General features: G+C 36.3%; 1 protein-coding gene across 3 annotated transcripts in view; it reads right to left on the bottom strand.

The window, feature by feature from the left end:
- Positions 1-16,730, bottom strand: part of LOC133655944 (calmodulin-binding transcription activator 1-like) — a 257,478-nt gene that overhangs the window by 29,323 nt on the left and 211,425 nt on the right. For all 3 annotated transcript variants that reach the window (XM_062056608.1, XM_062056624.1, XM_062056615.1), the window contains exons 11-15: positions 16,029-16,174; positions 11,129-11,313; positions 4,600-4,678; positions 4,259-4,526; positions 966-1,399 (exon numbers count right to left, since the gene is read on the bottom strand). In XM_062056608.1, coding sequence (XP_061912592.1) covers positions 966-1,399; positions 4,259-4,526; positions 4,600-4,678; positions 11,129-11,313; positions 16,029-16,174 — 1,112 coding nt within the window. The remainder of the gene's footprint in view (positions 1-965; positions 1,400-4,258; positions 4,527-4,599; positions 4,679-11,128; positions 11,314-16,028; positions 16,175-16,730) is intronic.

Here is a 16,730-nt window from a genome sequence, read left to right as displayed (position 1 = left end):
AGGTGTTGTGGTTTCCCATAGCATTGAAGGCATCACTGTCACGTGCCAGTGTTTGTCTTTGTTTACATGTGTTCTGCGTGCTGATTGGCTGGGAGGCTGGGAAAGGGGCGGAGAATGTGGAGAGCACTGCGTTCCCAGAGTGATGGAACTGACGGTTCTGTTTGTGTCTCAGTTGTTTATTTCCACCACTGCCTACAGTAGGTCGGATTGTAACGACGTTACAATATTGAATTGAGTGATTCCTTGGCGCACCACTAGATGGCGCAGCACAGACTCACTGTATGAGATGTTTGGAGCATAAAAGATAATCGGTCAGATTGTCCAGCACAAATGACCTCAAGTCCAACCACGTGTTAGTTGCTCAACATCAGGACCTAAATCATCAAGTTTGTTGTTTTCATGTCTTGTGCCTGCAGGGATATCCATCCATCCATTTTCTACCGCTTATTCCCTTCGGGGTCGCGGGGGGCGCTAGAGCCTATCTCAGCTACAATCGGGCGGAAGGCGGGGTACATCCTGGACAAGTCGCCACCTCATCACAGGGCCAACACAGATAGACAGACAACATTCACACTCACATTCACACACTAGGGCCAATTTAGTGTTGCCAATCAACCTATCCCCAGGTGCATGTCTTTGGAGGTGGGAGGAAGCCGGAGTACCCGGAGGGAACCCACGCAGTCACGTGGAGGACATGCAAACTCCACACAGAAAGATCCCGAGCCCGGGATTGAACCCGGGACTACTCAGGACCTTCGTATTGTGAGGCAGACGCACTAACCCCTCTTCCACCGTGCTGCCCGCCTGCAGGGATATAATAATAATAATTATTATATCCTGCAGGGATATAATAATAAATATATATAATAATTCTAAGAAAACATGAGAACAATGTCAGTGCAAAGAGATAGTGAGAGGATGATATAATGGCCTTTTTAGGACAAGCAAGAGTGTTTTCATCATACCTGCAAGTCCTGGCTGGTCTCCTGATAGGTCAGCAGCTCCTCCCCCCTGTCACTCACAACTCTTTGGCGCAGGTGGACCGCCAGTCGATCTTTACCCACAATCCTCCTGGCGAGGCTGCGCTGCCCCAGACTCCACCTGGCACCCCCTGCTGACGCCCCTACCCTGGCCTGCAGGTGGGAGAAGGGGGCGCTGGCGGAGAGCCGAGGACAGTCGGGGGGATGTTGGGCATGGAGAGGGGAGGGCTGAGCGCTCGGGCTGAGGCGAGACTTGAGGTTGCTGGAGGCGGAGCTAGAGAGTTGTTGCTGGGTGGCTTTCAGTCTCTTCGCCGGGGGTGGACCTGTCTGCTCTCCCTGGGTCGCCTGCGAGGTTGTGAGTCCCGCCTGGGTCCAGGACTGGTTGTTGGACTGGCTCTCTGTCCTCGTTCTCCTCAGCTCTGATGTCAAATAACAATGTAATGTACTAGAGTAGTGGTTCTCAAACATGTTTCCACCTCAGAGAACTCTTGGTCCTCCAAGTACCACAACATTAAATACAGTAGTGTAGTAGACCTAAGTATTCATTAAGTACCACCATAATGACAACATTAACATACAGTAGTGTAGTAGACCTAAGTATTCATTAAGTACCACCATAATGACAACATTAAAATACAGTAGTGTAGTAGACCTAAGTATTCATTAAGTACCACCATAATGACAACATTAGAACACAGTAGTGTAGTAGACCCAAGTATTCATTAAGTACCACCATAATGACAACATTAAAGTACAGTAATGTAGTAGACCTATGTATTCATTAAGTACCACCATAATGACAACATTAAAATACAGTAGTGTAGTAGACCTAAGTATTCATTAAGCACCACCATGATGATAACATTAAAATACAGTAGTGTAGTATACCTAAGTATTCATCATGTACCACCATAATGACAACATTAAAATACAGTAGTGTAGTAGACCTAAGTATTCATTAAGTAACCACCATAATGACAACATTAGAACACAGTAGTGTAGTAGACCTAAGTATTCATTAAGTACCACCATAATGACAACATTAAGGTACAGAAGTGTAGTAGACCTAAGTATTCATTAAGTACCACCATAATGACAACATTAGAATACAGTAATGTAGTAGACCTGAGTATTCATTAAGTACCACCATAATGACAACATTAAAATACAGTAGTGTAGTAGACCTAAGTATTCATTAAGCACCACCATGATGATAACATTAAAATACAGTAGTGTAGTATACCTAAGTATTCATCATGTACCACCATAATGACAACATTAAAATACAGTAGTGTAGTAGACCTAAGTATTCATTAAGTACCACCATAATGACAACATTAGAACACAGTAGTGTAGTAGACCTAAGTATTCATTAAGTAACCACCATAATGACAACATTAGAACACAGTAGTGTAGTAGACCTAAGTATTCATTAAGTACCACCATAATGACAACATTAAGGTACAGTAATGTAGTAGACCTACGTATTCATTAAGTACCACCATAATGACAACATTAAAATACAGAAGTGTAGTAGACCTAAGTATTCATTAAGTACCACCATAATGACAACATTAAAATACAGTAGTGTAGTAGACCTAAGTATTCATTAAGCACCACCATGATGATAACATTAAAATACAGTAGTGTAGTATACCTAAGTATTCATCATGTACCACCATAATGACAACATTAAAATACAGTAGGGTAGTAGACCTAAGTATTCATTAAGTACCACCATAATGACAACATTAGAACACAGTAGTGTAGTAGACCTAAGTATTCATTAAGTCCCACCATAATGACAACATTAAAATACAGTAGTGTAGTAGACCTAAGTATTCATTAAGTACCACCAGAATGACAACATTAAAATACAGTAGTGTAGTAGACCTAAGTATTCATTAAGTACCACCATAATGACAATATTAAAATACAGTAGTGTAGTAGACCTAAGTATTCATTAAGTACCACCATCATGACAACATTAGAGTACAGTAGTGTAGTAGACCTAAGTATTCATTAAGTACCACCATAATGACAACATTAAAATACAGAAGTGTAGTAGACCTAAGTATTCATTAAGTACCACCATAATGACAACATTAGAATACAGTAATGTAGTAGACCTAAATATTTGATTAAAAACAAGGTATTCTTCAGTTCTCGCTTACCCCAATCCACGCTTCCATTCGCGGATTCAAACCACGATTGTATTTTTTTTATCGTACTCGTCTTTGTTAAGCCAACAACCGCCACCTTTTCCAATCGCAGTCTGTCAGCGGAACCGGAAGGAACGTGTATGTTCGGTACCTGTGACTACCCAGAAGCACTTGCAAAGTATTTTAAAGTTATTAACTTAATACAGAAATCACATGTACATAAGTATTCACAGCCTTTGCTCAATATTTAAACGAAAACCAACGCTTCCCATCCAACCTGCTTGAGAGGAATGGTCCAAAGTGTCCAAAGATAGGTGTGCCAAGCTGGTGGCATCGTATTCAAAAAGACTTGAGGATGTAATTGCTGCCAAAGGTGCATCAACTAAGTATTGATCAAAGGCTGTCAATACGCATGTACATGTGATTTTGGATGTATGTTTTTTATTTTTAATACATTTGCTGAATTAAAAAAAAATATATTTTCACATTGTCATTATGGGGAACTCTGTGTAGAATTTTGAGGAGAAAAATGAATGTATTCCATTTTGGAATAAGGCTGTCAAATGTGGAACAAGTGAAGCGCTGTGAATACTTTCTAGAAGCACTGCATGTTGTAGTTGTCATATCAACTCCCTACTATATACACACTGTATGTATATTGATGAGCTTCAAGCACACCTGTGAAGTGAAAACCATTTAAGGTGACTACCTCTCGAAGCTCATGGAGAGAATGCCAAGAGTGTGCAAAGCAGTAATCAGAGCAAAGGGTGGCTATTTTGAAGAAACTAGAATATGTTTTCAGTTATTTCACCTTTTTTTGTGAAGTACATAACTCCACATGTGTTCATTCATAGTTTTGATGTGAAAATCTACAATGTAAATAGTTATGAAAATAAAGAAAACACATTGAATGAGGAGAAGGTGTGTCCAAACTTTTGGCCTATACTGTACATTTATACATATATACACACACACACATACTGTACATATATATATATATATATATATATATATATATATATATATATATATATATATATATATATATATATATATATATATATATATATATATATATAGTTTGCAGAGTGTCAGACATGCAGTAAGAATTCTTACCAGGGTTAGCGTTGGAAGAGTGACTGTTGCTTATTCTAGCGAGCTCAGAACCTTCTCTCCACCTGTCCATCCACGCATCAGCTGCCTGGCCTTGAGCCTGAGGACTCTGTTGCAGCTGCTCCAGAAGCTCAGCCAATCGCGTGTGGCCCCGGGATCTGGCGATATTGAGCGGCAGGCGTCCCAGAGAGTCGGGGATGGCCAACGCTCGCGGGTCCCACTGGTACAGCACCAGCGCTGCATCGGTGTGACCCAGAGCACACGCCCACATCTGGGAGGTGAATGGGAAGGTGCCGGGTTAGCATCAGGCGGAGAAATGCATGGAGGACATGGTGACCACCCACCAGTGGTGTGCAAGAGAAGTGGTCCACGTTGAGAGGGTCCACCTCCAGCTCGAGGTCAATGCTGTCAGCGTGCTTGGTTCTGCAGAGCAAAATGAGCACATGAAATGAAACATGCCTCTTGATTGTGTGAATGTATTTATTATGATTATTTTGTATCATTATTATTGTGTGAATGTCCAAGCATTCACACATAGAAACATCATCTATTTATTATGATTATTATTATGATTATTATTATTCTTGTGTGAATGTCCAAGCATTCACACATAGAAACATCATCTATCTATTATGATTATTTTTATCATTATTATTATTATTATTATTACTGTGTGAATGTCCAAGCATTCACACATAGAAATATCATCTATCTATTTTGATTATTTTTTATCATTATTATTATTATTGTGTGAATGTCCAAGCATTCACACATAGAAATATCATCTATAAATTATGATTATTATTATCAATATTATTATTATTGTGTGAATGTCCAAGCATTCACGCATAGAAAATTCATGTAATGATTATGATTATTTTTAACATTATTATTATTATTGTGTGAATGTCCGAGCATCCACACATAGAAATCAAGCCTCCACACATAGAAAAATAATATATTTATTATGATGATTTTTATCATTATTATTATTATTATTAGTGTGTAAATGTCCAAGCATTCACACATAGAAAAATCATCTATTTATTATAATTATTATTATTATTGTGTGAATGTCCAAGCATTCACACATAGAAACATCATCTATCTAATATGATTATTTTTATCATTATTATTATTATTATTGTGTGAATGTCCAAGCATTCACACATATAAACGTCATTTATCTATTATGATTATTTTCATCATTATTATTGTGTGAATGTCCAAGCATTCACACATAGAAATATCATCTATTTATTATGATTATTTTTATCATTATTATTATTATTGTGTGAATGTCCAAGCATTCACACATAGAAAAATCATCTATATATTATGATTATTTTTTATCATTATTATTATTGTGTGAATGTCCAAGCATTCACATATAGAAAATCATCTATTGATTATGATTATTTTTTATCATCATTATCATTATTATTCCGTGAATGTCCAAGCATTCACACATAGAAAAATCATCTATTTATTATGATTATTATAAATATTATTATTGTGTGAATGTCCAAGCATTCACTCATAGAAAAATCATCTATTGATTATGATTATTTTTATCATTACTATTATTGTGTTAATATCCAAGCATTCACACATAGAAAAATCATCTATATATTATGATTATTTTTTATCATTATTATTATTATTATTATTGTGTGAATGTCCAAGCATTCACACATAGAAAAATCATCCATTGATTGATTATTTTTATCATCATTATTACTATTGTGTGAATGTCCAAGCATTCACACATAGAAAAATCCTCTATATATTATGATTATTTTTATCATTATTATTATTATTATTGTGTGAATGTCCAAGCATTCACACATAGAAAAATCATCTATTGATTATGATTATTTTTTATCATTATTATTATTATCATTATTGTGTGAATGTCCAAGCATTCACACATAGAAACATCATCCATCTATTATAATTATTTTTATCATTATTATTATTATTGTGTGAATGTCCAAGCATTCACACATACAAAAATCATCTATTTATTATGATTATTTTTTTAATCAATATTATTATTATTGTGTAAATGTCCAAACATTCACACATAGAAAAATCATCTATTTGTCATTATTATTATTATTATTATTGTGTGAATGTCCAAGCATTCACACACAGAAAAATAATCTATTTATTATGATGATGATGATTATTATTATTATTATTATTGTGTGAATATCCAAGCATTCACACATAGTAAAATCATATGATTATTTTGGTAACAGTTTAGTATGGGGAACACATATTCACCATTAATTAGTTGCTTATTAACATGCAAATTGGTAACATATTGTCTCTTAATTAGTCATTGTTAAGTACTTATTAATACCTTATTCTGCATGGCCTTATTATACAACCAGTAACTAAGCGTCTTCCCTCAATAACCTCAGAATGATTGCTTATTAGTAACCTTAACCCTTGTATGTTCCCCTGGTGTCCAAATAACTCTAAATTAAGTCTTTGTTACTTTAATAAGCAACTAATTAATGGTGAATATGTTCCCATTACTAAAGTGTTACCATTATTTTTATTATTATTATTAGGGATGTCCGATAATGGCTTTTTGCCGATATCCGATATGCCGATATTGTCCAACTCTTTAATTACCGATACCGATATCAACCGATACCGATATCAACCGATACCGATATCAACCGATATATACAGTCGTGGAATTAACACATTATTATGCCTAATTTGGACAACCAGGTATGGTGAAGATAAGGTACTTTTTAAAAAAATTAATCAAATAAAATAAGATAAATAAATTAAAAACATTTTCTTGAATAAAAAAGAAAGTAAAACAATATAAAAACAGTTACATAGAAACTAGTAATTAATGAAAATTTGTAAAATTAACTGTTAAAGGTTAGTATTATTAGTGGACCAGCAGCACGCACAATCATGTGTGCTTACGGACTGTATCCCTTGCAGACTGTATTGATATACATTGATATATAATGTAGGAACCAGAATATTAATAACAGAAAGAAACAACCCTTTTGTGTGAATGAGTGTGAATGAGTGTAAATGGGGGAGGGAGGTTTTTTGGGTTGGTGCACTAATTGTAAGTGTATCTTGTGTTTTTTATGTGGATTTAATAAAATAAAAAAAATTAAAAAAAATTAAAACCGATACTGATAATAAAAAACCGATACCGATAATTTCCGATATTACATTTTAACGCATTTATCGGCCGATAATATCGGCAGACCGATATTATCGGACATCTCTAATTATTATTATTGTTGTGTAAATGTCCAAGCAATTACACAGAAAAATCATCCATTGATTATGAATATTTTTTATCATTATTATTATTATTGTGTAAATGTCCAAGTATTCACACATAGAAAAATCATCTATTGATTATGATTATTTTTATCATTATTATTATTATTGTGGGAATGTCGAAGCATTCACACATAGAAAAATCATCTATTGATTATGATTATTTTTTATCATTATTATTATTATTATTGTTGGAATGTCCAAGCATTCACACATAGAACAATCATCTATTGATTATGATTATTTTTTAACATTATTATTATTATTATTATTGTGTGAACGTTCAAGCATTCACACATAGAAAAATCATCTATTTATTGTGATTATTTTAATCATTATTATTATTGTGTGAATGTCCAAGCATTCACACATATAAAAATAATTTATTTATTATGATTATTATGATGATTATTATTATTATTGTGTGAATGTCCAAGCATTCACACATAGAACAATAATTTATTTATTATGATTATTATGATGATTATTATTATTATTGTGTGAATGTCCAAGCATTCACACATAGAACAATAATCTATTTATTATGATTATTATTTGTATTATTGTGTGAATGTCCAAGCATTCACACAATAAGATTCTACACCAAAAAAAATCATCTATTTATTATTAATCCGCCGCAAGAGTTTGCCGCGCTCCACAGCCCACAGTTTTCATCTGTTCGGAACCATTTAAGTATCGAAGCCTTCGGCTCGACTGAGAATCGTAAGCGCCCCAAAATTATAAAAAAAATATATCCCGGATTACCCAGAATTCCAGGTTTTCCAGGACATGTTGCCCATTGAAAATTAATGGGCCATTTTTCAAACATGCACACTTCCCACATTTCTCACCCAATTTGAACTGTTGCACCACCCACCCACTCCACTCACTTTGGACAAGATGTTTTAAAAATTCAGGAATTCCCAGAATTCTCGGTTTTCCAAAGCCCAATTTTCACCTCTTCCCGGTTTTCCGGAAATTCCAGGAATTCCGGAATTCCCATTCTCAATTCTAACTGTTACTACGTCAACATTTTTTAACCGATTCCAAAAATTCCAACATCAATCCATTCATTTCATCAAGGACAATTTCTCGGAAATTCCCATTCAAATGAATGGACATATTCATAGTTCTACAGTGTCCTAAATTCTCAAAATTGTGCACCATTTTTAAATCCGATTCCGACCTTTCCACCATTCACACACACTACTCTTTCCATATATCAAACGCAAAACATGTTTTCCCTTTCCCAAAATTCTCTTTATTCCCTGTATTTTCTTCCCATTGACAATCAAGGGGCATTATACAACCTACTGCATATCCCACATTTCTCATCTGATTTGAACCGTTTTACCATACACACTCCACTCACTTTACACAAGATTTTAATAAATTCCAGGAATTCCCAGAATATATATCCTCCCGATAGGAGGCCACAGGGAAGACCCAGGACACGTTGGGAAGACTATGTCTCCCGGCTGGCCTGGGAACGCCTCGGGATCCCCCGGGAAGAGCTGGACGAAGTGGCTGGGGAGAGGGAAGTCTGGGCTTCCCTGCTTAGGCTGCTGCCCCCGCGACCCGACCTCGGATAAGCGGACGAAGATGGATGGATGGATTCCTAGAATACCCGGTTTTCCAAAGCCCAATTTTCACCTCTTCCTGGAAAGTTTTCACAGTCCACATTTTTCAACCGTTTTTGACCATTCCACCTTAAAAAAAACATTTGTCTTAGTTGGGACAACAAATGTTCCTATTTTTTTCATACAAATTCCGGTTTTCCCAAAATTCCAGGAATTCCAAAATACCCATTCTCAATTCAAACTGTTACTCAACATTTCTCAAGCGATTCCAAAAGTTCCAACACCAACCCATTCATATCATCTAAGACAATTGTGCTAGTATCAATATTTTCAAATAATCCCGAAATTCCCCAATTTCCAGGAAATTCCCATTCAAATGAATAGGACATAGTTCTACAATGCCCTAAATTCTCTAAATTGTGCACCATTTTTAAATCCGATTCCAACCTTTTAACCATCCACACACACTACTCTTCACATATATCGAACACTAAACATTTTTTCCCTTTCCCGGTATTTTCTCCTATTGACAAGGAAGGGGAAATATACAATCTACTGCATATCTCACATTTCTCATCCGATTTGAACAATTCCACCACCCACACACTCCACTCACCTCAGACAAGATTTTTAAAAAATCCAGGAATTCCCAGAATTCCCGGTTTTCCAAAGCCCAATTTTCACCTTTTCCTGGAAAGTTTTCACAGTACACATTTTTCAACCTTTTTGACCATTCCACCTTAAAAAAAACATTTGTCTTAGTTGGGACCATAAATGCTCCTATTTTTTTTCCATACAAATTCCCGAAATTCCAGGAATTACGAAATACCCATTCTCAATGCAAACTGTTACTGTGTTAAATTGTTCAACCGATTTCAAAAATTCCAACACTGACCCATACATATCATCCAGGACAATTGTGCTAGTATCAATATTTTCAAAATGTCCCGGTTTCCCTGAAATTCCCATTCAAATGAATGGAAATATTCATAGTTCTACAATGCCCTAAATACTCAAAATTGTGCACTATTTTTAAATCTGATTCCGACCTTTCAACCATCCACACACACTACTCTTCCCATATATCGAACACTAAACATCTTTTCCCTTTACCAAAATTCCCGTTTTTTTCCTCCCCATTGTTAGTGAATGGGCGTTATACAAGCTACTGCAAATCTCACATTTGTCATCCGATTTGAACCATTCCACCATCCACACACTCCACTCACCTTAGACAAGACCAAAAAAATTCCAGGAATTCCCAGAATTACCGGTTTTCCAAAGCCCAATTTTCACCTCTTCCTGGAAAGATTTCACAGTCCACAATTTTCAACCGTTTTTGACCATTCCACCTTAAAAAAAACATTCGTCTTAGTTGGGACAACAAATGTTCCTATTTTTTTCATACAAATTCCCGGGTTTCCCAAAATTCCAGGAATTCAAAAATACCCATTCTCAAATCAAACTGTTACTACGCCAACATTTTCCAACCGATTCCAAAAGTTCCAACACCAACCCATTCATATCATCTAAGACAATTGTGCTAGTATAAATATTTTCAAATCATCCCGAAATTCCCAAATTTCCAGGAAATACCCATTCAAATGAATGGACATACTCATAGTTCTACAATGCCCTAAATTCTCTAAATGATGCGCCATTTTGAAATCCGATTCCGACCTTTTAACCATCCACACACACTACTCTTCACATATATCGAACACTAAAGATCTTTTCCCTTTCCCGGTATTCCCGGTATTTTCTCCCCATTGAGAAGGAAGGGGAAATATACAATCTACTGCATATTTCACATTTCTCAACTGATTTAAAGCGTTCCACCATCCACACACTCCACTCACCCTGCACATTGGAACATTTCACTTCCACTCACATGTGTCGGTGGTTCGGCGGCTTGTGCACATAGGGCGTTCACACCCTGCTGGAATCGCAGTTTGATACTCACCGCCAGCGGATGAGAGTCTGGATGAGGCCAGCATAGCCCTGTGCTGCGGCCAGATGGAGTAAGGTCATTCCCCTGGAGTTTTTACTGTGGACCAGCTGATTGGACGAGACCCAACATGGCTGCGACATCATCTTCTCACACACAACCACCACTCGACCTTCAAAGGAGCTGTGGTCCGCAGAGGTCTGCAGAAGAAAGTGGAACGTATGTGATACCAACAACACCTTTTTAATTAGGAAACATACAAAATAAAGTAAACATGGATTCAGACAAATGTCCCCCAGGAATGGGACTTGACACTAAAATGTGTGTCTTCTATATACATCCAGTACACTTCTACATGTATTGTAAGATTTTAAAGCCCTGGTGTAATAATGATGTTAATATTCATAAAGAAGAAGAAGAACTGCAGGGCTACAGGCGGAAATGAACCTTTTGGCTAAAAGATGACATATTACATATACTGTATGTTCATTAATATGTGCTGTCCCTATTTTAAATAAAGAATTGAAATTGATTAATTTACATGATATTTTTTTTGTTACGTTTGGGCGTAGGTAAGCAAGTGCAGAAAAGAAGCCCTTTTTAAACAAAGACGTGCAGCTGGGAAGTGCACAACGTACAAGGCAAAAAATAATCCAGTCTCAAAAAGCATCCTGATTGGCCATCAGGCGACGAAGGCAACTTTCCTATCTCTCCATTTGAAGGACTGGAACAGCCAAGAACAGAACAGCAATACAACATTTTCTGCTCAAACTCCACTCTCTGCACTCAAACTGCTCCACCATCTTGTCAACTCAGTCGCCAAGAACGGATGTGATGTCATATACAAGAACATTTTTGGGTACATGAAACATATGTTTATTATTGCAATTTAGTCCTTAAATAAAATAGTGAACACACTAGACAACGTGTCTTTTAGTAGTAAGTAAACAAACAAAGACTCCTAATTAGTCTGCTGACGTATGCAGTAACATATTGTGTCATTTGTCTACCTATTATTTTATCTACATTATGAGGGACAAACTGTAAAAATGGATTATAATCTACTTTTTCATTTACTGTCAATATCTGCTTATTTTTTGTCTTAACAAGTTCTGTCTACACTTCTGTTAAAATGTAATAATCACTTATTCTTCTCTTCTTTGATACTTGACATTAGTTTTGGATGATACCACAAATTTGGGTATCGATCCGATACCAAGTAGTTACAGGATCATACATTGGTCCTATTCAAAGTCCTCATGAGTCCAGGGACGTATTTACTGATTTTATAAACATACTAAACATTTTTTTTAAATGAACAAAGATTTTGTGACGATAAAAAAATATCAATGTAATCATAATAGTATGGACTAGATACGCTATTGTACTTGGTATCATTACAGTGGATGTCAGGTGTAGATCCACCCATGGGATTTGTTTACATTCAGGAGTGCTAGCTTGCTGTTAGCGGTGAGCTATTGTATCCTCCTACGGTGTGTAGTGAAGCATGTTTAGCTATTCCTCATCCTCCAGTGATAATGGTACATGTAAGAAACTTACTTTGTCACCATGGGGGCGAGGATTAGTGATTTAGAAGTAGCTAAAACACTGCAGACTGCAGATGGACGTTAGCCGCTAGCTGGCTAATGGCTAAAAGGAGCTCTTGCAAAGCGGCGTTTCAGTGTTTACAACTTCAACTTTATTGTTTCTTTTAAAGCCAAAATGCGTCCATTCTCCCTTTTCTGTCACCACACTGTTTCCGCTTGAAAGTGCTCCGTGTGTGTACGTTGTTTTGTTTAAAAAATACATTTTAAAAAAGTACCGGTATTTTTCAGAGGCAGTATAGTACCGTTTTTAAGTCATTAGTACTTTATTAGTACTGGTGTACCGTACAACCCTAGACTGGACTGAGAAAAAACTAAGTGTTTAATCAGGCATTTTAGTGAGGTGGGTATCTATCGAGGTGTTCTTTTCAAAATTGGATCATTTAGCCTTGGTGGAGGTCTGTGCTGTCGACAGAAATATGGCACTTCTCAGGCTTCGTTTACGGCGCAGGGTCGCATGTTGTGAAGTGATAAGATCATTCTTTTCACTAAGCAGATTTTATGTTAGAGTGTTTTACTTGTTTTAAGTGTTTTGGTCCTAAATTATCTCTGTAAGATATTCCAGCTTGTTGCTGAGATTTTATGACCTATATTGAGTAAAACATGCTTGAAACTAGAATATCAACTGTTGCAAAGCTGTGTCATCAACACTCACAAGTATAAAACAGCTTTTTCAAAGTAATAATTTCTTATTTCAAGCATGAAATAAAAAATCATGACTTTGACACATTCGTGTCTCATAATTAAAACAGATGACAGCCAAATGGACTTTGCTGGTTTAATTCCAATGAAACAAGAGCAAATATGTACTCTTATAGTAGTACAGTTGGCACATTGCAGTAAACTGACAGTTAATATTTAAACATTTAACATGTGACATTTCAAACAATTTTGAACAGAAATAGTTCATGCACATTCAGGTACATTCTCTAAAATTACAATAAAAAAAAAATTGGCTGGGGGCCGGGCTGTATATATATATATATATATATATATATATATATATATATATATATATATATATATATATATATATATATATATATATATATATATATATATATATATATATATAAGAAGGACGAGGACGAGTATTTGGGGACTTTTCCGGGATGTTTTGCTTCGATGTCTGCCTGAAGAGCGTGTCAAAGACAGGAGTGCCGCAACTTCCATGTGAGTTCCTAAAACATTTGATTTTCACCCGTTTTCTGCTCCGTTGTCATTTATTTGTTTTGTAACCGTCTATAATTACGATGCTTATCGCTTTTTGATGACGTTCCGGTCGGATGAATGCGACCTAAAATATTGAGGACCCATCGCATATTTGTCCCACTTATTTCCAGATACAAAAAAGGCCCAGGTCGGATATGAAACATTTAGAATTGCACTGTTCACACGGGCATGAAACAAATCCCATACAGATCGTATATGGGCCAAAAAATGGGAATTGACCTGCAGAATCTATATTTTTTAAGTATTCTAAACTGTAAATAAAAGTCCACTTACAACACAGTCAATGGGAGGTCCTCCATTCCGACAATAAAGCCTCCAAATCAGTGGTCCCCAACCTTTTTTGCACCACGGACCGGTTTAATGTAGGCATTATTTTTAGGGACCGGCTTCCCACTTGTGAAAAATACAACTCACTAAAATGCTGAATTAGTGGGAGCCCTGGGCTTGTTTCTTTGCAATGAAATGCTGATGGAAATCAGCCTTTGGCTACAATCTGTCACATTTATATTTGATATGTTCATTAAGGTGCATTGTATCATGTCACACAGTTATAACAAATGGCAACTTCCTATGAGTTTTATTGTACATCATTGGTGTGTCTAGTGCACAGGTGTCAAACTCAAGGCCTGTGGGCCAGATCTGCCCCTCCACGTCCTTTTATATGGCCCGCAAAAGCTTGGAAATAATATGTGTCAATAAAATACCTTATATTTTCTTTCTTTACTTTCTTATTTTCTTACTAAAGGTATTAGGTTGTTTTTTTCTAGTTTGACAGGGAAAAAATAGTGTCCAATATTGCAACAAATATTATAGTGTCTAACTTTTATGGACAAAATCCAAATAAAGACTTAAATATCTGCTTAACTTATGGTTTCGAAGCAAGTTATCCATCAAATTGTACACTATAAAAATGACCAATAGGTTTTACTGTAATATGTAGGGAGTTTTTTTTACAGCATATTACTGTAAGTTGGAAAAAAAACAACCAACGTTTGTTTTTTTACAGTAAAATTCTGTCGACTAAGCTGTCAGTTTGTTTTTGTTTTTTAAATCTAGGGTTGATGATTTTATGGTAACACATTTTATTTTGGTAAAAAAACTGGCAGCTGAGTTGCCAAAATAAAATTAAATAGCGGTACTGTATTTCTACTTACAGTAATATGTTGTAATAATAATATTAATAATAAAATAACACCATATATTTTAGAGTAAAAGTCTGGCAACTAAGCTGCCAGTTTTTTTCTGTAAAAAAAAGTGGTCAAAACCACAGATTTTTTTTACTCTTTACGTAAAAATGCTTTTAAAATATTTAAATTCATAGGCAAATTCATTAATTATTTACTGTCACAAGTGGCCCTCTATTGGCAGCCATGACTGCGGTGTGGCCCTCAATGAAAACAAGTTTGACACCCCTGGTCTAGTGGGACAGGAACAAAGTTAAGTCGGAGAAAATCCAGTCCTTTATAAATTATTTAATGTTTCTCTCCGGCCCGGTAGCAAATGCTTCACGGACCGGTGGTTGGGGACCACCGCTCTAAATAACCAGTTCTATGATGAACTACATTCCTCCATAAAATAGACAAACAGCTCTGATACATTTCTATATTACTTCAAAGAAAACTGGTTTTGTCAAATACAAATAAGAAGTATCCAACACTTGTCTTTTGTAAAGTTAAATGGGTACAGCAGATACAGATCATCTACATCTACTATATGATTTATCATCTACTGTACATCTACTATATGATTGGTCTGAGTGGCTGCACAGGACTGATTGAAAAAAAAAAATATATATACAAAGTTTACAAATAAGAATCACGATTCATTCAAAAATGGATTTGTTTTGAGAGCCCTAATACTTACAGCGTGTGAACAAAAGAGTGATGGAGGTGTTTGGATGTTCTATCTAGGCGGAATAGAGCGACTCTCACAGGCTCCATGGTAGACAAACTTATTAACTACTTAGAATGCATCAGAAGAAAGAAAAAGGTGTTCTTGTCTTACATAAGGATCCTGAATGATTCCCCACAAAGTGCGGTTCCCCTTCAAAAGAATGTCCCCTATAAACACGGCCTTACTTGAGACTGCTCAGCGGCTGCGCCTCCATCCAGCCCTCCACTTTTGGTTGCCATGGTTTCTGAGCTGGGGTTTTGATTGGTTATGTCGGCCATCCTCTGTTCCATCTGCTCCAGACGCTCCAGGATGGACATCCTGAACTGGGTGTCTGCAGAGTAAGAAGAAGTAAGAGCTGAAGGCAGGTTCCCACACAGAGCGAGCAGCCAGGGCGTGCACCAGCAATGGCACATGGCTTGGTTCAGTATGACCCTTTATTCCATGTAGCTGCAGTCTTGCTGCAGTGTACATCATGTCACTCAGACCCCCCCTCTCCTCTCTGTCTGTAGGACACAGTCTAAAAAGGGGCGGAGCCACGTGAGTGATGCAAAGACCAGGCTGCAACATTTCTGTCTGCCAATCAGAGGGAAACATTTGCCACTCCTCACATGACAAATATTCAGTGGCGTCAACATGCAGTAAGAAGCACTTTTGTACTAACTTTAGGATTATTATTTGTAAGAATGTACATGAAATGCCACATCTACTTTAAAAATATAATTTGCCTGAGGGGATGAACACGACATGTTAGAATTTTGATTCAAAAATGTTTGTGGAGAATGAATGTCATTTTGTGACCCTTATTGTTTCCCATGATGCAACTTCAATCACTCCGTTGTTGCCAACAGGCTTCACATGAGTATTGTTAACAAATGGGAGATAACACG

The sequence above is a fragment of the Entelurus aequoreus genome, linkage group LG01 (assembly GCF_033978785.1).
Source record: "Entelurus aequoreus isolate RoL-2023_Sb linkage group LG01, RoL_Eaeq_v1.1, whole genome shotgun sequence".
In the NCBI taxonomy this organism is placed as follows: domain Eukaryota; kingdom Metazoa; phylum Chordata; class Actinopteri; order Syngnathiformes; family Syngnathidae; genus Entelurus; species Entelurus aequoreus.
The sequence above is the reverse complement of the archived record's forward strand: the minus strand, read 5'-3'. Positions and strand labels throughout refer to the sequence as shown.